This window comes from Callithrix jacchus, chromosome 10 (genome assembly GCF_049354715.1).
Source record: "Callithrix jacchus isolate 240 chromosome 10, calJac240_pri, whole genome shotgun sequence".
In the NCBI taxonomy this organism is placed as follows: Eukaryota; Metazoa; Chordata; class Mammalia; order Primates; family Cebidae; genus Callithrix; species Callithrix jacchus.
Window position 1 is genome coordinate 118,546,869 of NC_133511.1, and position 23,481 is coordinate 118,570,349.

The 23,481-nt window shown below is 55.8% G+C and overlaps 1 protein-coding gene across 9 annotated transcripts in view; it reads right to left on the reverse strand.

Annotated features, from left to right (window-relative positions):
- SYT7 (synaptotagmin 7) overlaps positions 1-23,481 on the reverse strand; it is a 65,755-nt gene that overhangs the window by 29,563 nt on the left and 12,711 nt on the right. For 3 of the 9 annotated variants that reach the window (XM_035262909.3, XM_035262904.3, XM_035262902.3), the window contains exons 2-5: positions 11,296-11,399; positions 6,650-6,729; positions 2,517-2,648; positions 1,362-1,586 (exon numbers count right to left, since the gene is read on the reverse strand). In XM_035262909.3, coding sequence (XP_035118800.1) covers positions 1,362-1,586; positions 2,517-2,648; positions 6,650-6,729; positions 11,296-11,399 — 541 coding nt within the window. The remainder of the gene's footprint in view (positions 1-1,361; positions 1,587-2,516; positions 2,649-6,649; positions 6,730-11,295; positions 11,400-23,481) is intronic. The other 6 variants (XM_035262911.3, XM_035262905.3, XM_035262912.3 and 3 more) reach the window with 3 other exon arrangements.

Genomic DNA, 23,481 nt, shown 5'->3' on the forward strand with positions numbered 1-23,481 from the left:
AACTCTCAGTCACAGGAAACTCAAATCGGTTCTTCCCGGCCTGGAACCAGCGGATGGCATGGAGGCCTAGCCGGCCTGGAGACTGGCCAGGGCAGGCTGGGAGGGTGGGGCACTGGGTTGGGCTCTTTGAAGGGTGTGTGGCTTCCCTGTGGGACCCTCCTGAGGCCAGATGTCAGGAGAAATTGGCTTGGTGCACTCAAGCCAACTAACAAATGAGATCTCAGCACGGTGGCCTTCAGTGGTCCCAGTGGCAGAAACCACAGGTCTTCCGAAAAGAATGAGGAGGGCCCTCAGTTGAGGCAACAGCTAGGAAGGGGTCATGGGTGTTGGCCTTTTTAAGTGGGAGGCTGCTCTATTAGCTGGGAATGAGGCAGTTCCAACTTCTGAAAATGGAATTTCTACCCCAAGGGGTGAGACTGGTCGCAGCTCAAGGGACTCAGGGCTTGGAAGGGCTCTGCTGAGGGGAATTGGAAGTTTCCAAAGGCCAAGATGAGAACAGAGCTGCCTCATGAGAATATACTATCTGTGGAGAACAGGGGCCGATCCCATGTCCATCAGCCAAGAGTGGGCCTGTTTGACAAGCTCAGACAGCTATTAAAGAGGGGATGGCTCCTTCTGCCTGACATCTAGAACACCCGATGACATCTGGCCAGAGAAGCTAGCTGGGGCCTGACAACCCAACCTCCAGAATACACCGTCCCAACAACCAGTGGTGGGATAGCTCGTTGACCAAGACTGGGACAGCCAACGGGGATGGCTGAGATGAGGATGAACCGATGCAGCAGCCTGCGGCTGCTTGTGAGTAGCTTCCGCAACAGATGGTGTATGGTTCAAGCAAGACTGGGACAGCCAATGGAGTCACCCGATGGTCAAAAATGGAATGGCTCAACTTCTAGGTCTAGAGCCATCTGCTGGCCATAAGAGGGAAGGCCCGGGAGCTGACGGGTGAGTCTCAGGCTGAGAATGGGCCAACTCCCAGGATGAGATGGAACAACCACAGGCCTGCTGCCCATGGAGAGATGACCTGGTGGCTGAGATGGGGCGGCCAATCAAAGAGGATGGGATGGCCCAGGGACTGAAATGAAGTTGCCCTGGGGGCAGAAAATGGAATGACCTGGTCACTGGCAAAGGGAGGGACTGATGGGGCATCAGCCAGAGGCTGGAATGCGACACTGTATGGCTGAGTTCGTTGTGCCAGATGGCAAGGACGATGGGAGAGTCTCATGAAGGAATGGAATGAGCCAGGGGCCGAGGACGGCACCTCTGGGGGCAGCAGCGGGCATGCCAGGGGTCCCGCTGTCCACCCTGGCAGGGCAGGCCTGAGCTCACGGCTCCTGCAGCCATGGGGTGCCATCACTCACTTGGACAAGTTGAGCTTCCCTGCGGCCAGGTGGCTCTGCACCGTCCGCCAGCGGCCTCTCCCCGCCTTGCCACCGCTGCCCGGCTCGCTGGGGGCAGCCCCGCCGCTTCTCAAGGCGTCCTCTCCGGGTGGCGGCACCGGCGCCGGCTTCTCCCCCAGCCGGCCTTCCCGCTCCACCGCCAGCCCCGCCGCGGCGGCCACTTTGGCGCCCGACAGGAGGGTGCCACTGGAGGCATGCACAAGGCAGCCAGGCCAGAGGGGCACCGGGGGTGGCGGTGGGGGAGAGAGGGCGGGCCACACGTGGGGGTGGGGGGAAGGAAGAGGAGGAAAAACAATAACAGATAAAAGGAAGAAAGAGACAGTGAGAGAGGAGGAGGAGAGAGACAGACGGACAAGAGACAGACAGAGAGAGAGAGAGAGACATCAGCACTGCAAATGGGTTAACAGCAGAGCCTGCAGAGAGGAGAGAGGGGGACCGGGCGGGCTGGGGGTCGGAGAACAACGCACCACGACAACGGAGGGGGGCCCCTCCCCACCGCCTGGGGCAGGGGCGGCGGGGGTTGGGGGAGGGCAGCCACCTCCACTCTATCCCACAGGACAACGAAGGGTTAACGACGGAGGAAGAGCGGGCTGTCCAGGCCAGGAGGCCCCAAGGCAGGGAGAAAGAGAAAGCCGTGTTAGTCAGAGTTCATCACCACCACCACCACCATCACCGCCACCACCGCCACGACCGCCACGAACCACCGACCACCGACCACCGACCACCGAGCAGCCACGGCAGCACACAGCGGGAAGGAAGCAGCGACCACAACCGAGAGGGGGCAGGACCCAAACGGGCAACCCCATCCTGACTGCACAGAAGGTGGGGTGGGCCCCGGGACCAGCTGGGGGGGCCAGGTGTGGCTGCCAAGGGGGCTCTCCTGCAAGGCTGGCCCTGGGGGAGGGGATGGGATCGGGCAGGCAGGTGGACGGGGGCAGGAGGGGTTGCTCGTCTCCATGGTCAGCCTGCCCATGGGGTGGATGGCTGGGGAAGTTGGGACAGGAGCAAGAGGAGAGAGGGAGTGAGGGGGGCCAGGGTCGGGTGGGGGCGGGAGGGAGGAAGGAGGGCGTGCGCGGATACTCGGTACATATGATCAAACCAGGTAAAGTCACTCACTTGAGGGACAGTCGTGGGTCGCCATAAGGGGCGTAGGGTGAAATGTTTAGAATAAACTCCTTGGGAGGGTAGGAGCTCCATTTCTGCTGCACTGCGCTCTCATTGTTATTCCAAAAGTCTCTGTCTAGATCACTAGAGGGGCAGAGAGAGAGGGGAGAAAACGGGAGATACAAGAAGAAGCAAGAACTGCACGTCCTGCGGGGCAGAAGGGACCAGGACCCAGGGGCTGGGCACAGAGGGCGGGGCTTCGAGGGTCAGCTCCTGCGGGAGGAAGAAAGGCAGGCGGGCACTGCAGTCTGTGCCTGGCACACACAAGCATACACACACACGCGCACCTGTGCAAGCACACCCACGCGCACACGCACGCACTCGAGGGCCAGGAAGCCACACAGAAAGGAGGCAAGCAGCAGGCAGCGGACCGGAGCCTTGCACCTGGAAAGCTGGTGGGAGAGAGAAAATGATGAGGTGGGGGACAGAGGGGAGAGGGGTTGGGGACCAGGCCTGAGGTGAGCAGAGGGAGTGGGAGAAGGAGAGTGCTTGTTTCTGGCTGAGGAAGCTGAAAGGCAGATCAGTCCCAGCTGCCAACTCACTGGCCCTACTTCTCCTGGCCTCAGTTTCCCTGCCTGTCAAAGGAGAAGATGGGCTGTAACTGCTATACTATCAGCTCTCTCGCTGCAGAGTAGAAGCTCTAGTACTAAAAATCCCGGTTCTCTCCTCTTCCACCTTCTCTTCATTGGGGTCCTCCTGGGACAGGCCCAGCCCTGTGTCCATCTTTCTCCTCCCATTGGCCTGAGGAGCTCCCTGGCTTCCTCTGCTCTCCCTTCTATTCCATGAGGCTGAGCTGCAGCCTTAACCTGAGACTGGGGGATCTCAGCTGAGCTGGAGATTGTATTCTTTGCAAATGTGGCAGCTGGGTCACCCCACCTCCCTGAAAGGGGAGCATTCCCAGACCTCTGACCTTGCTGAGGATGTCACCAAGGCAACCAGTGGGCCCTTCAGTCCTTTGTTCTGGGGAGTGTGTAACGGGAACCTGTGCTTCTCTGGATGTGTCTCTGGCCTGCCTGCTGGGGCAGCCCCTCCCTGTGTCCCGGTCCCTTTCCAAGGTGGAGCTGCTGGGTCTGGAAGGGACCCTCACCCTGGACTTTCCACCTTTTCCTGAGAACATGGGGACTTGTGGGGGGGGGGTGGCAGAAGCCTTGGCTGGTGGAGGGCATGACCTGGAAACCCTGGGAGCCAAGGACAAGGGGCACCACCAGCTCATCAGGCTACTGGGACCCCAAGGAGCAGGGCTGGGAGTCTAGGGGGAATAGAGACAGTGACTATTCTGGAAGGCAGTCACGCCTGAGGCACAGGAATGCATCTAGGGAAGAGGCCCCCTGTGGAGCACTGGGGTGGGCATGGAGAGGGCTGAGGCTGAGCCGCTCCCCAAAGCCAAGGTGGGGCAGTATGGGCAAGGTTGCCATGCCCTACCCCCCAGGATCAAGCAAACATGTTCTTGGGGGACCTGCTTTTTCCTCCATTTAGAATTTGACCTTGACCTTGGTTCTCAACCTCAAGACTCAGGCACAAAAGAGAGAAAGATGGAGAGAGGCTGAGCGGCCACCACAGGCCCAGATGAGATGGTGGCGTTGGGCATCTCCGCTGTAGACAGATCTCTCTGTCCAGAGTACACCTCCGAAATGTCTCACAGGGGACACTGTGCGCAGGGCTCAAAGCTGAAGCGTAGCGCCTGCTCACAGGGGCAGTAGTGCGTGGGTGTGGAGGAGGGAGACAGGCCCCAGAGGAACCTATTCCCATGACAAAAACCCCCTTCCCACCACAGATGTCCCTTCCCGGCAGAGCCTCATACAGGGTATGGATGGGGCCTCCCTGTGTCAGGGAGATGGAGCCAGTAGGAGCCTCCCTTTCCTGCTCCCTCCAGAGCTCCAGAATCTAGGGCCATCCAACCCTAAGTCCCAGAGAAAAAAATCTACCCAGAGTCACCACTGCCAGACTTGTCTCCTACCCTGTGTTCCGAGGAGCTCCAGAGTCCCTCAAGCTTTTCTACTGTGTTACTGGAAAAAACAATCTTTGATTAAAGAAATTTGGGAAACACCGATTCCTTTACCGCAGGGCTTCTCAGAGCTTTTAATGTGCCATGAATATCAGTATCGCCAAGAAGGAGATAGAATATGCAGTGTTCCCCAAATGTATTTGGCTGTGGGACCCTTGACTTGTGGAATAGCCATGACTTATCTATGGGGCACAAGGACTCTGAGGAACACAGTTTCCCAGAATCCTTGACAAGGCAATCTTTTTTGGGGGGTCCTAAGTCCATGGACAGCTGTGCAGGAAAAAGGCTCTGCCTCCTGTGACTCCACTGACTTGGGCCTTTCTGTTCTCTTCTGGAAGGCAGCAGACGCCTTGGTGCATGTAAGACACACATGGTGGCTTCCTTCCCTCGAGGCAGATGGTCTGACCACTCAGCAGCGTCAGGGGCAGGCTAGGACTGTGAGTGTGGGGGCTGCAGGGCCACAGAGGCAGGCTGGAGGGCCGCTGCTGCCTCACCTTGTCTTAGAGAGCCCTATGGGCACTGGTCCCAGCTTGGCACAGCCTGCTGCCCACCCTCCCCCCATTGGGAATCCTGTCTCCTTTCATGGGCCCTTTCCAGGACTCTGGCCCTGCCACATGTATCCCTAACCAGGAAGGTTATGATCACCTGGCAGAGACAGGCCCCCAGCCCCGGCCCACGGATGTAAACGGCCTGGCCTGGACGAGGCACAGGTGCTGGGCTGGCTGTGCTCTCCCACGTGATCACTTGCCTTCAGAAAGCCCGGCCTGCACTCCATAAGAGCCCCTGAGCCCTGCCAGCACTTGACTTTGAAGACTGGAGCCTGCATAACCAACCCAGCTTCAAAGGCTCCCACAGCCTCCTCCTGAGCCTCCTGCCTGCCCCAAGCCTCTGCCTGGCCCACCCCTCCACTTGCCCCACCCCAGACACATGCACACAGCTTCTGCCAAGGCCCCAAACAGGATCAGTGCAAGAGATGAACAAAATGGGGCAGAGGAGGGGCTGGGAGGGAGCCCTCGGGATCAGGGTGGAGGGTTGGGGAGGAGTGGAGAAGAGAAGGTAGAGAAATAGGGAAGGGAAGGGGAAAGATGGATGGGGAAGGCAGGGGAGACCAGCAGTGGGCAGAGGCCAGAGGGCAGGGGGAGGGTGGCTGGGCCTTGAGAGGGAGGAAGAGTGGGGACAGGAAGGGCTGGGGGTGCTCAGCTTCCATGCAGAGCCCCTTGGCTGGGAGGCTTGGCCCAGGCCAGGCTGAGGTGTGGGGCCACCACCCCCACTTTGACCTTTGGGCTCACCGGGGAGGAAGGGGCTGGGGCCAGTGGGCACAGAGGCCTCCCTACCAGCGAAAGCCTCCATTCCCAGAGCCCAGGTGGTCTGAGTCCCCAGCCAGGTGGGTAGGGGGCTTCTCTCAGTGTCTCCCAGTGACCTCAGCAGAGGGCTGGCTGGTCTGCAGAGGGAGGGCAGACCCCTTGAAGAGGACTCTCCAGCACAACGAGGATACCTGGGTGAGGCAGAGGCAGCCAGACAAGCAGCAGCCAGTGGGGATGACGGGGAGGGAGGGGCCGCTCCCCAGTGCTCTGCTCCCCAAGTGGCCCAGCACAGGGGCCAGCCGGGGTCCACAAGGTGTGTCTGCCTCCCCACTTCCAGATCATCCTTGAACACTGGCAGGATCTGAGAAAAGAACCTGGGGCCCATGAGGGAGGGGCTCCCCGGTCCAGCAGCAGGGGCCCCATGGGAGGGGCCTGGAGCTCCAGGGAAGCCTGCAAGGGGTGGGAACAGTGTGTGTGACAGGAAGATCAGATGAGAAAGCGACAACCAGGGTTGAGGTGGGCGCAGACAGGGCTGAAGGTGAGAGCAGCGGGAACAGGGGCTGTGAATTCTGGAGCACTTCGAGGGGCTCAGGCACAGGCTGAAAACATGGGGCCCCTTAGTTGTTGGGAGTGTGTGGAGGGTGTAGAGTGTGGCACTGGGGCATAGGGAACTGAGAGTGTGTGTGGTCAGGCCTGTGGGGTCGGGGGAGAGAAGGGGCTCCTCCCACCTGGGCTGCTTGTGTGGCCCCTTCCCAAACTGGCAGCCTGGCACCTACTTGATAGCCTTCTTCTCACTGCGCCCACGCCCTGAGTCTGGCGTGCCCACCGTCTCCAAGGAATTCTTGTAGCGTTTGCCCTGTGGAGATAGGACTGGGGTCACTCCTGGGGAACAGGACTGTACCCTCCCCACCTCTGCAGTACAGGGACTTGGGGGGAAAGGAGACAGACTGGAGTCTGGCGGTGGCGACAAGGCCGGGAGCAGTGTGTGAGGGTGTCACTGCAGAGGGGACCAATCCCCTGGATGCCTGCTCCCACCGGGCTCTAGGACCTGCCATGCCCGCCTCAACCTGAACTTCATCCCTGACTCCCAGGGATCAGCCCCTCCTGTCTGCCTATCTCCTGGGGCCCTGGCCTGGCTCCCAGAAACACAGTTCCCTCTGCCACGGACAGACGGCTCTCAGGCGCCTGGCCACGTCACACTGGCCACGTCACCTCCCCCAGATGGTGGGGGTGGCATCCTGCAGGGCAAGGTTGGCAGTAGCCAGTGATGTGAGCAGTGGGGGTGGGGAGAAGGCTATGTCCTCAGTCCTGCTCAGGGCTGTGTCCACCACTGTCTGGGGGCTCCCTGGGGGGTCCTCATGCCCTGGGGCTGTGAGGCAGGAGCAAGCTTGTTTCAGGAAGGCAGTCTTAGGAAGAGAGACTGTCCGACTCAGAGGCAGTTGTGGGGAGGCAGCCTGGGCCTCTGTCCCCCAGAGTCCCTCACACTAGCAGGGGAGGGAGGGGGCAGGGCAGCCAGTAGGCACCCCAGATCCTCCAGCTAAAGGAAGGGCCGTGGCCGCAGCGACACTGGGCCTGCTGCCGGGAAGGTGAGCACCATTCACCTTCTCGGTTTGGGTTTCTAAATTTAGCTCATGCAGAGTCCAGCCCCATTAACATTCCTGGCTGCCACCAAGCGTCCTCACGCGCACCCATGGGCCACGGACCTGGGCCACAGACCTGGGCCAGGTCCAGGGCTGATGCGGGCAGTGGGGGGACTGGGGCTGCCCCTCTCAGCACATTCTCCCACTGGGCACTGGCCTGCTCCTCCCTGGCTGCAAATACACACACACACGCACGCACGCACGCACGCATGCGGGTACAAACATGTGTGAATACAAATGCTTCCCAACACCCTGTCATGTGCACCAGCACCACAGCCACAACAGCCGACTATTCCATCCTCTCTAAAGCATAGTAAGAACTGTCTCGGCCATGCTCCATCACAGCCATTCTCTGGATGCTCCTGCCAGGGGCCGCCCCTTCCCAGGCACAGGAGCCACCTATCTAGGGAGACTAGCGGCAAAGCTCCCTCATCCCACCAGCAGGGCCCTACACCTCAGGGTTGCCTGGGGCAACATGTTCCCTCTGTCACCCTAGCCAAGTCCCTTCCCTTCTCTGGCCTCTTTCCTCCTTTCTGAAATGGCGTGGCCTCACCAGATGATCCCCTGGAAGGAAGACTCCTCATCCCTCCAGGCTCTCATCACAGATATGAGGATTTCTGTTCACTTACGGTCAGCTCCTCTCTCCAGGCACGTGCTCCCACAGAGGCAAGGCTGTGGGTTGCTGGTACTTAGTGTGGAACCTGGTACTGGGCACTTCTTGGAAATCATCACCTGGACATGCCCCTTCTATGGCCCTGCCCTTCCTGGAGTCTAGGCCCCCAGCAGCTGCCTCTAAGTTAGAACTTTAAGAGTTGAAATATAGAGATGCGGGACTCCCTGGTTTCACAAAAGCTGCCGCTCTCAGCTCCGACTCTGATTCCTCCCATCACTACCCAGAGGTCCAAATTTCAAATAATTCCCGGTTCCAGCTGGGAAGCTCTGATGGGGCAGTGCCACAGTGACCTCAGGCCAACTCTGCCAGGACCCCCAGGCAGGAGCCCCGCCCCACTATTCTCCAGCACACAGGCAGTGTGGGGCAGGAGGGGGCTGCTGAGGGCATCCTGTGCCACCCCTCACCCTTCTCCTCCTTTCTGGTCTTGGCAGGAGAGCTACCCCCGGCCAGCACCCTCTCCTCAGGCTGGTCTGCTGCCCCTTCCCTGAGGCCAGGTAGGGCAGGGTTAGCCATTTCCACAACCTCCCCCTCCACCAGACATTCTGGAAGGCTCTGTCTGTCCCTCTTCCTTTCCCAGCTCCAAGAACCTTCCCCTCTGCCTTCGAGTACTGCTCTGCAGCAGGAGCTGGGGCGCTATGGGGGATAGGAACCAGGCCAGGACTTGATTTGGAGGGCAGGGGGACAACCCAAGTTAACAGGAAACCCAGGCAGGGTCCAGGTGACATTAGGCAGCTCCAAAGGAGCCCAACACCACCAGCCCGCTTCTCAGGGAGGGGTGGCCGGGCTGATCCGGAAAAAGCCAGCTGGAGATTAAGGAAGTTATTAATGTTTGGAAATGGGATCTGGGCTGTCAGGGAATCACGTCACTGCTGCTGAGGGGACAGGCAGGCAAGGAGAGCCCAACAACTGTGTGTTGGGGGAGGGGACAGCATTTTAAAGTCCCTTCCATGGAACAAGGAGATAGCCTGAGACAGCCTGGCTTCTGGAACCCCTGAGGTGGAGGCTAGGGGGACTGGGGAGAGTAACATTCTATCCAGAGCAAGTCAAGAGGGACAGCCTGTGGTCTGGATCCTGAGAGGCTTCCTGGCAGGCGATCATGGGGAGGGGCTGGGACCAGGGGAGAGGCTGCTTCTACATCTCTCAGCTCCCAAGGTCCTTCCTGTGCTGACAGCCCCCCATCTGCTGCAAAAGCTGTCATCTTTGAACTCCTGTCCCCAGGCCCTGCCCCTGACTGGATGGAGGTGCAGCGGGGGGAGTAGAAGCCAATTTCAGTTGAACCCTGGTCCTGCAAGGGCACCTCTCACCACACACACACACACACACACGCTGCAGCACATATGCAGGGGAGGCCAGGATGGTGGGACAGATCCCAGCATTGGCTCACACAGGGATCTATCAGTTGATGAACATCCCACCACTGAGGGGTGAACAGATACACAGACACAGACAAACACACACACACACACACACCCTGTACCAATACCCTCAAAGTCAACACGTTCAGCACAGACACCACATGGAACACACACACAAGGTCACCAGCAGCGCCTACTCATGCAGCCTTCTTCCCTGGCCTTCAAATCCAGACAGACAGCAAGACAGCCTAAGGGGCCCTGCAACAAGATGCTCAGGGCTGCAGCTACGCACAGCCACGCCCCCAGCCTCCGAGGACACTCACACACAGAGGCAGATGGCCCAGCCCCCTCCACCACCTTCCCTGAAATTCCGAGACAGACGCAGACACGGGGGACCCAGGAACAAAGCAGGGCAGCCAGCCCGGTTCCACACACCTGCAGGCAGAGGGGGACCGGGTCACACACACACTGGCACACCCGCACACACACTCGCACAGGGAGCAGAGCTGGCCTCCTCTACGGCTCCTCCCCAGGGGTCGCAGCTGCCTGAAGTTCAACACCCGGCATGGAGCCGCATGCTCCCAAGTCCTGAGTTTGCCTTTCTTGAAGGAGGCACACTGGGTTCTGAGATTCTCCGGCCTTTCCTGCAGGTCTCTCACAAAACCCCAAAACCCTTTCCCAGGGGTATCTGCCCCTTTTCTTCCTCCAGAGGAGTGGGGCATGAAGCCTTCACCTACCCAGTGCCCACAGCCACAGAGCTCCCCTCTTGTCCTTAAGGACCTCCTCTGGCTGCGCAGCTAGAGAATGGGGTTCTCAGAGGTGGCGCCCAGCCCCCACTCCCACCATTCTTGGCCCGGGGAGATAGGGGTGCTTGCTAGTCACCCTCCTTCACCCGACCTCGCCGGGGTCACACCTCGGACACCCCCGGGCCCACCATCTCCCCCCCCCGCCCCCTGCTGCCCCCAAAGTCCCACCGCACTTCTGGGCCGGGCGGCAGGAATGGGGAAGGGAGTGCGGGTCTAGCCAGGAGTGGGGGTCTAGGGTGAGCAGCCAGCAGCCCGGGAAGCTGCGGGCTGCGGGGGCTGCGGCCGGCGCGGCCCAGCCCCCCACTCTCCCTACCAGCGCCCTTGGGGGATGAATGTCCCTCCTGACGGTCTCGTTACTTATTGATGGCCTAATCCTGCTCGTTAATTCCCCAGCCCTCGTTAAAAATGAAAAGGAGCCGTTTGTGCTTGTACAAACCCGAGAGCCAGGATGGATGTGCGGGGGTGGGACGGGCGGCGCCTCCGCATTGGCCTCTGGCTTGGCCACGCCCATGGGGGGAGAGCAGGGCGGCGGGGAGGGGGCGCGGCGCTGAGGGTGGGGGCTCGATTCTCAGTCTGCGAGTGTGTGCCTGCGGTTCTTTATGCGGGAGGCAGGGCGTGTGTGTGTGTGTGCGCGTGCGTGTGTGTGTGCGTCTGCGTGTATGTATAGCTGCTGGCGTGCGAATGCCTGTGAGTCCTGAATCTGTCCCCGAATGTGTCCCTAGATGCGTGGCTTTGGGTGTACACACAGAAGTATAGAGCCGAGACCTGGGCAAACGCAAGGTGTGCGTGCATGTATGTGCACATTGTCTGAATTTCTATGGAAGTGCCGCTGACAATGTGCACAGGTGAGTCACCTGTGTATAGCCTTGGGAAAATTCCTGAGCCTGTAATTGTTGGGGCAGGATGCAGGGCCAGGCACCGCCCTCCAGGGGCCCTCAGGAGCCTCACCAGTTTGCGCTGACACCAGTGGCAGAGGCCGCAGAGGACAACAGTGACGCTAAGGCTGACGGTGATGATGGCAGAGACCAGCAGGACGTCTCGCGAGGGCGCCCCTGGGGAGGACAGGTACAGGTCAGACCCTCCTTGGACATCGCCTGCCACCCTCCCTCAGTCCAGAGCCCTCCAGAACAACCACTCTACCCTTCCATCTGGCCCCTTCACTGGGAGCTCTAAACCCAGGTTCTACTCCCAGTTCTGCCTTGCTGGATGAACTTGGGTATTTTTTTCTCTGTGTGCCTCAGTTTCCCCATCTTACACATGAGTAAGATGGGGAAACTGTGCCACTTGGGATCTTTCTCTCTCTCTCCCTGCATGGACTTTATGTGAGTCCATGGGATCTGTGCCACTCTCCAAACTTGAGACCCTCAAAGGGAGAGGCCAAATGTGCCCCTCAGCTCAGCCAGACTTCACCTGTCTGTCAAATACCTCCACAGGCCACTGCTCCTGTCCAGGCTTCCCTGGGGAGAGCAGCACTCTTCCACCTGCTGCCCCCATGACACACACACTCTGAGCTGCAGCTCCAGTGAAATTTGTCCGAAGGGTCCTTGCCAGCTCTGACAGCCCCTTTGAGGACATCTGCCTCATGGGCACTAACAGATGGTCTTGTTTCCCAAGACAACAGCCACATGTGTAGTCAAAGGAATGTCTAGAACCCTCTGGCCAGCTGTTGCCCCCTTTAGCCCAGCTTTCCTCAGTCTGGAAGCCCACCCACTGGCCTTATCCCTTATCCCCGGAGCTCACCCCCGCACACCATGGCTGCCACCCATCTGTAATTCCTAAATGTTCCCATCCCAAGTGCCACTGGGCCATACACTTCAGGAGTGGAAACCTTGACACCCTTGCCAAAGATGAGACCTGTCCTGGGAGGAAAACCTCAGGCCTCTATCTGAATCCCACCCCATCCCAGGCTGTGTGGCTTTGACCAGTCACAGAAGCACTCAGTTTCTTCCTCTGTAAATGCGGATCAGACCCTCTCCCCTGCCCTCCTCATGGGTGGTTGTAAACATTAGTCCCAACGAAATGTAAGGGAGGCAAAAACTTTGATGACAAATTCTCATGTAGGGGAGTGAGTGGAGAGATCCGCACAGATCACACATGCGCAGAGAATCTGCTGTGCGCGCTGGGACACATCCTACAGCCAAGGAGATGCTGTTGATTTACAGAGGAGCCAGTGTGGGCTTCTTGGTGCCAGTGATCGTGGTAATTAAGAGTTGACGATATCTGTCTGGTCCTGGTTCCTGTGGTTTTAGCTTCTGCCTTTCTTCCTCTCCCAGTTTCTCTTGCTTGGCCATGGAACCTGGTGGAGGAGGGCCCAGCAGTCATCCTTAGGGATGACTCTCATCAGTTCTCAGGGCTCTCTGGGTTCCCTCCCTCCTCCACTCCATCATATTGGGAAGCCCTTTCTCTACCTGCTCTACTAGAACCCTGTTTGGGCCCCACCTCTGTCTTCCTGACTTCCTACGCCTCCTAGCTATGGGGAAAGGCCACCCTTGTGCAGTCCCCACCTGTCCACCTGCCAGGCCAATTCAGCCTCCTCCTCTACCAAGTCTGCAGCCTCAATCCCCAGGAAGCCCCTGTACCCTATTCACTGTCAACCTCAGGGCCCGCAGCACCCATGAGCTCTGACCTGGACAACCCGCAGACACCACGGTCCTGCCCCTGTCCTCAGCCCAGGAGCACAGCTCTACCTGGCTGGAGGGGCCACATTTGACAAAGTTCTCAGGCCAAATGGGAGAGCTAGGACTTTGATCTCCAACATTCTGAGGGAGAATAGGGCAGGGCACACCACCACAGCACCACAGCACCACACCCCCATGGCCAGGCCTCCAGGGAAAGGATGGGCAAAGGTGCCTTCTGGGCATGAGGTCTGTTTCCCAGCTCTCCCCATGGAAACTGCCTAGCCCCACTGGAAGGACTAAGGGGTACTGTGTGGGCTGAAAGCAGGTAAGCCCACACTTTCCTTTGTTTAACTCAGTTTGAAATAAAGTAAACTTCCTTCTTACACTGAGCTTTCCTCAATAACTATCTATTAAGAATATATTATGGGTGGGAACAGTGGCTCATGCCTGTAATCCCAGCACTTTGGGAGCCAGAGGCAGGCAGACCACTTGAGGTCAGGAATTCGAGGCCAACATGGTGAAACTTCATCTCTACTAAAAATACAAAAAATTAGCTGAGTGCAGTGATGTGTGCCTGTAGTCCCAGCTACTTGGGAGGCTGACACAGGAGAATCACTTGGCTTGAACCCTGGCATGGGGTGGGTGGAGTGGAGGTTTTATCGAGCTGAGATTGCACCACAGCACTCTAGCCTGGGCAACAGTGCAAGACTCTGTCTCAAAAAAAAATTATCTATCTATCTATCTATCTATCTATCTATCTATGAATGAGGGTGTGTGTTTGTAGGGGGCAGGCCCTGCCCACAAGGAACTACCACTCAAATGGGGAAGACAGGTTAGAATTAAGTTATCTCCTAGCATGTGGGTGCCCCAGAACCATCAAACAGCAGGATACCCAGCCAGGGGGCACCAGACTCCAAAATACCTGAGAAAAAAACCCCAGTGTGAGTACCACTTCTACCTCTTTTTTGTTGAGACGAGGTCCTGCTCTTGTTACCCAGTCTGGAGTGCAATGGCACGATCTTGGCTCACTGCAACCTCTGCCTCCTGGGTTCGAGTGATTTTCCTGACTCAGCCTCCTGAGTCACTGGGATTACAGGTACCCGCCACCATGGCTGGCTCATTTTTTGTATTTTTGTGTGGAGACAAGGTTTCACCATGTTGGCCAGGCTGATGATCTCCAGCTCCTGACCTCAGGTGATCCACCTGTGTCAGCCTCCCAAACAGCTGGGATTATGGGCGTGAGCCACTGTGCCCAGCCCCACCTCTGCCTCTTAATAGCTGTGTGACTTTGGATAAGTGTCTTAACCACTCCGTGTCTCCTATAGGGTTGTGTTAGCACTTAATAGATGGGTACTATTAGCATGGTTGTTGGTGTTTGTTTTATCTCAGGCATAAACAAAGGACTCTGGGAGCACAAGTGAGGACAAGATCAATTGCAGGATGAGGGAGCTATCTGGGAAGGCCACTCTGAGGAGGTGGTGTTCGGTGTAGTCTGATGGAAGTGAGATGAAAGTAGGATATTCCAGGCAGAGAAAGGCATGGAGGTGGGAGAAGTGTCAGGCACATTGTTTGAGGAGTGGGACTTAGGGTACGGGAAATGAGTTCAGGGAGATCAGCCTGGAAGGAAAGGAGGGCCTGATGGGGAAGGGGCTTGTCTATTTAGCTGAGGGGCTTGTTTTGTTCTGTAGACCATGGGAGCCATGGTAGGCTTTTGAGCAGGGGCAGGATGGGATCAGAGGGGTGTTTCACGAGCTCATGATCTGGTAGTTATAGTAGGAAGCAGCTGGAGGTCATGGCCACATCCAAGTAGGCTCCTCTGCCCTGGTGCCCTCTCCACGCTCCCCACTCCCCCATATACCTCTTTACCATGGGGAATTCTCCAAGGGTCACCCTCCTGGAGCTCCCTCCTTTTTTGTCAAACAAGATCCTTTTCAAAAAACAATCCTTAACCTCTGCTGGAGGTCAGAGAGTCCCTAGGGACAGAAGCCTGTGGATCCCTGAGTCTAGGGGACACACTCTGAAAGGTCCCCAGAAATCCAACAAAACACCCATCTTAGGCAATTAGCATTCTGTGGGCACGGGAGAATGAGCCCTGGGCTTGGGGTCTAGGAGAACTAGGCTGAAACCCTAGTCCAGCTGCTAACCAGCCATTTGGCAGGCAAGATACTCAACTCTTAGATATCAGTGCCTTCATCTGTGGAAGAGTTGACCCTGACCCTTCCCCAATAAGAGGACAAGCCAGGTATTCCAGTTGCTCCACATGACGTCACAACAACAGCAGAGATAAGCATTATTAGTTCTCTCCATTTTACAGATGGGGAAACTGAGGAACAGAGGGGTCAAATACCACATCCAAGTTCAAAGCCAGGGTTTGAACTCAGGCAGTCCGGCTTGGATTCTATACTCTTTGCTTTGACATCATACCAACTACAGAGGTACACAGTTGGTTTTCAAAGTGTACTCTTGGAACCCCTAGGGTTGCCTGGAGTGTCTCTGGGGCTCTGGGGAGTGGAGGCTGAGCAGATAAGGCTGTGATCCCTCAAGCCCTCTTCAGCCACAGTGGCACTTCTTTCTGTACTCGTGGGCTTTTGCAGAAAATTCCATTTGAAGAAGGGGTTATGTTGCTGAGGAAAGTTGAACCCCTCTAGATAAGTGCCCCAGGATCCCTTACAGTGTGGGTGGCTGTTGTCATCTTCCAGGCAGCTGGTACATCCCCCACAGATTCCCCAGACCCTTCAGCCTCCCTCAGATAGCCCTTGAAGGCAGGGTGAAATAAACACTTGCCACTGCAAATTGCATTGATGTTGTGAATGAAAGTGACATGATGTCCTCGGCCAGCATGCCGACACCCTTAGGAGATCCTAAGGGAGATGTCGCCATCAAGGGGTGCAAGCATATTCTCGCCTACCAGCCAGAGTGAACCATTCCCTGCATATGAAGTCACTGTGTCTCCAGCTGGAAGGGACCTTGGAAGTCATAGAGTTAGGTACCAGGGATGCACAAAGCCCCTGGGCAGCCCTGTTGGTGACAGGGAACTTCTGCAGAGAGCAGAAGGCAGAAAGCAGGTCCTCTCCAGACAGGCATTGTTAGGGAGGGCTGCTGTGCCTTGTGCAGAGCTGAATCTCTCTCCCTAGAACTTTCCCCGCTGGTCCTGAGCCTGCCCTCTGGAGCTGCCAGGAATGATTTGGCTGCCTCTACCACATGACAGGCCTCCAAATCCTTGCCGACAGTTCTCATGTCCCCTTTAAGTCTTCTCCAGGCAAAGCTGTCCCAGCCCTTCTAACCCTTCCTCAGATGACATGCATGGTTTCAAGTCCCCTTACTGTCAGCATATTAACATTGGGGGAAAGAAAATATTGCAGCCCTAGTCAGCCTTTTGACAGGGCTGAGTGCCACAACCTATCCTTGGGCAGAGGAGACATCTTGCGTCCCAGGGGGTAAGGCACAGCACAGACAAGGGCAGACAGGCGACATCAGGAAACCTGGGAGGCAGGGTGAACCAGGAGCTAGGCAGAGTCATACCAACTGGGTCCAATGCTGGGGAGTCCTGGGAGTAAGGTATGAACTGGGGCAGGATGCTACCCTTCTGTCCTGGCCTGTGGTAGGCATGTCAGCTGACTAGAGCTCAGGATGAAGGGTCTAACAGAACCCTATGTGCTTTGCCAGGTCCTGTGGCCACAGCCTATGCTCCTGGCCATGTCACCCCACAAGGAGATCTCAGAGCAAGGCCTGTGTACCCCAGGATGTGGCCTGCCTCTGAGGGTGGGCAAGATGCCTATGCACAGCCTTCCCTTCCAGCATCTCAGTGCCACGAGGGCAGGGCTTGGTCTCCTGTTCACCACTGTGTTCCCAGCACCAATGGTGGCGCATATAGACGGTGCTTATTGAAAGAATGAAGGAGGAAGAATCCCAGGCCTCGTGGAACAAGGATAATAATAGATGCTACTATTTATTAAGCATCTACTATACACCACACTACAGAGTCCACAAAGATAGGGGCTAAGTCTGTTCTGCTCACTCCAGTATCCTCTATGACAAGCTTGGTGTCTGATATGCAGGAGGTGCTCAGCAAACATTTGATTGTTCAGTGCTTGTATATGTTATCTCATTTGTCACCTAAATAAGATGGGAGAGGAGATAGGAGAGGCTACAGTGATGAGTTGAGAGCCCTCTTTTACATGCACGTGCGTGCACACACACACACACACACACACACACACACACACGCCAGGACCCCTTCTGTTCTTTAATCATGCTCAACTTTGCCTCACAAACTCCTGATTCTTTCAGGCGCAGATGAAACGACCTCCTCCAGGAAGCCTCCCTTTAGTCTGCCCAATGGGAATTAATTTCTCCTGCCTCTGAGTTCCCAGCATTCTGGGCCTGCATCCTTCTTTTTGAGCATAACGATTAGAGCCAGGTCTCTGAAGTCAGATTGCTCAGGCTCAAATTCTGGCTCTCATCCTTCCAAGCCACGTGACCTAATCTCTGTGTGCCTTGGTTTCCTCATCTGTAAACGAAGGCTAATAATAGTATAGTCTCATAGGACTGCGGTGAGGTTTAAAGGAATTAGCATGTACAGTGCACTCACACAGTGCCTGACACGGAATAAGTAGGCACTAAATGCTAGCTATTATCATAGCATTATCATGTTGTGCCCTGGATTAGAGATATCTGGGGCATGGAGTTGGCACTCGATGGTGTTGAATGAAATACTGGACTGGATACACTCTAGTTTTTTCCACAGGATGGCAGAAGTCAGAGGTCACAATTCACTCAATTCTGTGCACCCCTGGCTCCCTCCCAGGACCTGCAGAGCTTGACAAAATCAAGCATCAGTGAGCACCTATTGTATGGAAGAGGGAGTGCTAAGGCATGGGACATGGGGTCAACGGGGTGACAGCCAGAACAGGCTGGACCTCAGGTGTGAACTGCTGACCCAACCCCGTCTCTTACCAGGCTCAGCCCCGACTCCCAGCTCCTTCTCATCTCCTCAGCAAGCCATGATTTATGGATGAACAGAATCAAACAGGGCTGCTGGCTGCTGGGATGCCCTGGGGAGCTGCAGGAGAGGGAATGGCTTTCTGAGGGCAAGCTCACCAGCTGCCCAGAGGGGAGTGGGAGGGGGCTACAGGGGCAGTGGGCACATGCACACAGACACGAGCCACAGAGACTCACCCTGGCACAGACACCCAAGCACACGGGCACACACACGTGCACACATATCCATAGCCATGGCCACAAGCAGATGCCCAGCCAGCTCTGCCTTTCATGAACTCTAGGTGTTCATGCACTGCCTCCAGCTTGGAATTCTCTCCCCATGAATTTGCTGTCTCTTGTCTACTCAGATTCTGTCCGTCCTTCTGAGGCAGAGTAGTGAGATATATTGTAGCCTTGAAGGCAAATAACCTGGGTTCCCACCCCAGCCCTGCCCCTGGCCATCTAAGTGACCCAGAGCAAGGCTCCTGCTGGGCCTGAGCACTTTACCTTCCAATGATGATTGTAACCCCTGACCTCCCCTGCTGGGGTGTTGTCATCATCAAATAATAGCTAACATTAGTTGAGTGTACACAATGCGGCAGATGCTGTGCAAGGAAATTTACATGCACCATCTCCACAACCTCGGACCATTATTATCTCCATTTCACAGGGGAAGAAACTAAGGCATGGAGAATAATAGGTGCTTGAGCCCATCCTTTCCTACCTGGCGACAGTGGCCTCCCTTTGAGCTGACGAATGTGACAGCATTCTATAATGTGCTACACTGTACAATCCAGCTACACTTTCCTCTTTCCCACAGAGAGGCCAACCCCTGTCACACCTGTGAGGCTTTGCCCAGGCTGTTCCTTCTTCCTGGAATGCCTTTCCTTCTCTGTCTTCAAGCCAACTAGGCAAAGATGGTCTCCCCTCCTACCATCCTTTCTGCCTCCCCAGTAACTATGACAATTAACTATTTTTGGTTAATAATTAGCTCTTTTTACGTCCTTCCCCAACTGGGAGCACCCAGAGGGGAAGAGCACCCAGCTCACTCATCTTTGAAGACCAAAATCTGGTACACAAGAGAGTTTGGTTAAGTAATTGCTAAACAAATTCATGAAATCATTCAAGGTCTTAGATAAGCCCACTTCCTCCAAGAAGCCCTCCCCAATGACAGGCACTCAGCAGTCTCTTCCTTCTCCAAACTTGATTTAATGGATCCATTTGTCAACCCCCTTTTCTTGGGGATAGACCTGACCCCCACAAGCAGGGCCAGCAGGGTAATATCCTGTCTCCCAATTGCTTAGGGTCTCCCATAGCCTTTAGCCTAGGTCATGGTACAGAGAAGCTGCTGGGCCTATAGGCTCTTTCCCCCAGAATTCATGTGTGCTCACACTCTCAGATGGTGACATGCACACTCCCCATATCCAGCCCTTCCAGAGTTGTCCCAACATCCCCAAGCCCTCCCAACCTAGATTGCTTCTGCTGCACAGGCTCTTACAGGCATCCACAGGTCCCAGGCCACTGCTCTCCTTTCCAAGTGACTTCCACCACAGTAACTAATGTATGCTTGGCATTGAATCATGTCCGCAGACCTTAGCACCCAGGATAAATATGCCCATTTTACAAAGAAGGAAACTGAGGTTCAGGAGGGCTAAATGCTTGCCCAGGAACACATAGCAGAAGAGAGGTAAAGCCAGGATTGGACTAGAGGTCTCTAAGACCTCAAACCCTGTGGCTCTTACTCTTGTTCCACCCTAGGGGAGCCATGCCTTGAAATAAGACAGTCTGAGAATAGAGAGACAAAAAGAGAGAACCTGAGTGGACACAAACAGCCATCAAGGAAAGGGCTCCTACTCTCCCAAGAATTTTACCAGGTAGAGCCATGCCCAGCTTATCCTAGGTATTTCAGAGACTCCCCTGACACGCATACCTTTCCTAGCGCTCCTTCCCCTCTCCACTGGCCAGGTATTGAGGGTGCCTCAGGGAAGCACCCTCGATACATAGAGGTTCAGCTGGCCTCAGGGTCCCAGGACAGGTTGGGGGTTGTGTGTCTGGTGCTGGACAGTGTGAGTGAAAAAAGGAGGATGATGGGGTGTTCCAAGGGCTTGCCCAGGGCTCTGTCTCTGGTACTGATCAGGGTGTAACCACTATTCCGGAGATAAATCAGAGTGCTGCTGGGAATGGTTGGGGCTACATCTGCCAGCACGTCCCCATCCTGAGCCTGCCTCCTCCCACCTGATTCTGCAGTACACGTCAAGCCCCAGCACTTCCCCAACCCCATCTTTTGGTGGCTCCTGATGACGTTCAAGGTGGGAAACAGTGAAAGCTGGAGTCACAGGTTTTCATAGGAAGCACCCTCTATGCGCATGCTGAGCAGATGGAAATGGGAGAAGATGGGAGGCATTTACAAGTGGGCAGAGCTTACCAGCTCCAGGGTGATCCAGGCATGGGAAGGGGGACATTTTTGGTGCCTATCCAGGTTCCCTCCCTCCCCTCAACCCAACACACACAAGAAAGCCAGAAAGAGGCAGAGTTGGGGAGAAAGGAATAGAAAGACAGTAAGCTAAACCCTGCACCCCAGACAGCCAGGCAAAGCTCCAGGTCTTGCCATCTTGCAGAATTTCCTGACCTCTTTCCACTGTAAAACTCCCCCTTTCAGGACACCCACCTTGAGAACAGGGCCAGCTCTTCTCTTGCAAGAAGAAAAAGAAATTTAGATATGTGAGAAGGAAAAAAGGAGGGGAGAATGCCCAGCACATATTTCCTAGGAAAGCTGCCCTTGGACCTACCCCTATCCCATGCCCTCCGGACATTCTCTGAGTGTCCTTTGGAAAGCCGTGGAGGTGCCCATAACACCTCGGGCTTCACCCAGGGCAGGAACTAGCAAAAGAGGAAGCCCGTGGGGAATTGTTTAGGAAAGTTACAAGTAACGGAAAATAGGGGCTTAGCACGAGCAAGTTTCCTTAACCTTGGCTGTAATAAAAACAGATAATGTGTGAGTGAGCTAGGGAGAGTGCACTGGCAGAGGCTGCAGAGGCTGGTTAGATGCAGACGGTTTAGAATTCAGAGGAGATGTCAAGTGAGTAAACAGTGAGTGAAGGATTATCTGGATGGGCCAGCAGCCGTTCCAGCAAGAAATTGCATGGGGACATGTCGGGATCCACAAGCACTCCTATTCCTCATCAGAGAATGAGGCCCGGTGAGCTATAAGGACTCTGTCCATGCCTTCCTTTCCCTACCTCTGTTCTGTCTTCCAGCAGAGAGCATGGCCTTGGTAATAATGGCTCACATTTGTACAGTGCAGAGCAGTTTATAAAGTGCTCCACAGTTTACTGAGGGTTTCACATGCATTACTGAATTTAATGGAGGTGACGGTATCTTTTGCTCAGTGACCCCCTCACCTCACCTCACCATGGCCACCCCTACCTCCCACAATTCCTGGCCTAGGGAGGCCTGGTGCATCTGGCTTCAGTATTTAGCCTCAAAAGAGGAGTAAGGGGAGACTGGCCATGTGTAGACCCCAGAGAGCTGCTGAGCCCAGAAGTTATCAGGGCCAAAGCCATTCAGGATGGAAAAGGCCAGGTGCCAGCTCTGAAGCTGATGAGCCACCTGAGCAGCTGTGAAAATGATCACGTCTGTCAGAGCAGCAGGAGCCCAAGAAAGGAGGGGCTCAGATGGGGTGGGGGGCCTCTTCACCAGGAATGCGGAGCAGAGGCAGGATCAGGGATGTGTAATGATTAAGTGTGGGCCTTGACCACTAGTTACTCCTATGAATAATGCATTGTTGTGCCTTGGCCTAAATCAGCATCTTATTGTTATTAATAATACACGCTGCAAAGAAGCTTGTGTTGGAACAGTATGCTATGTTTCATTTGAGGATCTCAGAGCACTTAAGGGCTCCGCATGCTGATGACTCAACTTTATCTCCCCAAGTCATAGACTTCCTCACAGGCCACCTGCCTGAATGCCCTCCCACCTGAGGCTTGGAGCTGTGAAGGCCACCAGGGCTACAAACCTTCCATCCTGGGATTCAAATACATGGCCAGGGCTTATGGCTGGGGAGGGGAGTGCACTTAATCTTTGCTAGCTCAAGGGCTCTTCGGATGCAACATAATGTGAAGCTCTCAGAGAGGTTTCAGGACAGAGATAACTAGTGGGAATCTTAGGGGCGGGAGAGATGGACGAAGTGAGAACACTGAGGATCTGAATCCTGTTTTGCGACCCAGCAATTGTGTGACCTTAGACTACTCACTCAACTCTCTGGTCCTAAGCCTCCTGGCTGGAATGCAGGGTCTGAGATTCCCTCTACGAGGTGTCGTTCTATCATATTCGGGGTGTCATTTACATGGCAAATATTAGGATGGAGCCATCGAACGCCCCGCCCTCCGAGAGCTGTCCACGGTGCTGAAACTGCTGTCAGCCACGCGGCTCCTGTCCTTGGTGCTGAAACAGAACTCAGTCCTGGGGCTGCGCCCTCTTCCAGGCCTCCCTTTGCACAGCTCCCAGTGAGCAGGATCCGAGAGACCATGCATAGTGATTCCGCCTTCCTCAGCCAACGCCTCCCTGATCAACCCTCAGCTGAAGCTATGGCAGCAACCAGCGACCTCACAAGAGCCCCCTTTCTCTGAGTTAGGTCCTCGGATGCTGAGGACCCCAGTCCTGATTCGGGACAAAGAGAACCGCCCCACGATGGTGGTAAATACCACGCCCCATTCCCTCCCGGGGGCCTGCTGCACTGCCTCCTGGCGGCTGGCGCGGGCACTGCACCCCGGCGGGCGCACAGACGGTCCCCAGCAGCGGCTTGGACCGGTGGGGAAACAGCAGCAGACGGTCCTCCGGCCCCCGCCGCCCCCTCACCGCTCCCGGGGCAATCTGGCGCTCAGAGCTTACAGCGTTGCCCGACACTCGCACACTCCAGCCTGTCCGACTGCGTCCTGGCCGCCTTGGGGCTGCCTAGGTCACAGCACAGGCTTAACCCAGATGGCCAGGCCTGGGCAGGCAAAACTTCCTGCTCCTTCCTCCAAGATGGATAGGGAAATCTTGTTTAAACAAACACCAACCTTTCCTCCATGGCAGGGCCGGTTCCGCCAAATGAACACAAAGGCCTCCCCAGGGCAGAGGTCCCACATCTCACCCCCACCCAAACAAGAACCTTTCTCACACCCCAGGAAAAAATGAGGGGTTGCAAGGGAATGCCTAATTCTAACTGTGGCCCACCTCTGTTCCCCCACCCTACAGATGGGGCTCTTTGAGAGGCAGATCTGCTTGGTGTTTCTAGGGACTGCTTGATACGAACCTTACTGGGTTGTAGAGAGTCTCCTTCCCAAAACAAAAAGCAAAACAAATAATAAAACCTGAAGACAACACCCAAAGCCACAGCTTTTCTGGACTCAAGAGAGTCAAGATAATAGACTTTAATTACAGTAGACATAGCTGGTATGTATCATTTATTGAGCACTTACTGTATGCCAACTACTGTGCTAAGAACTCTGCAAACATGATCTCATTTAGCTTTCCAGCCACCCTCCCTCCCCAG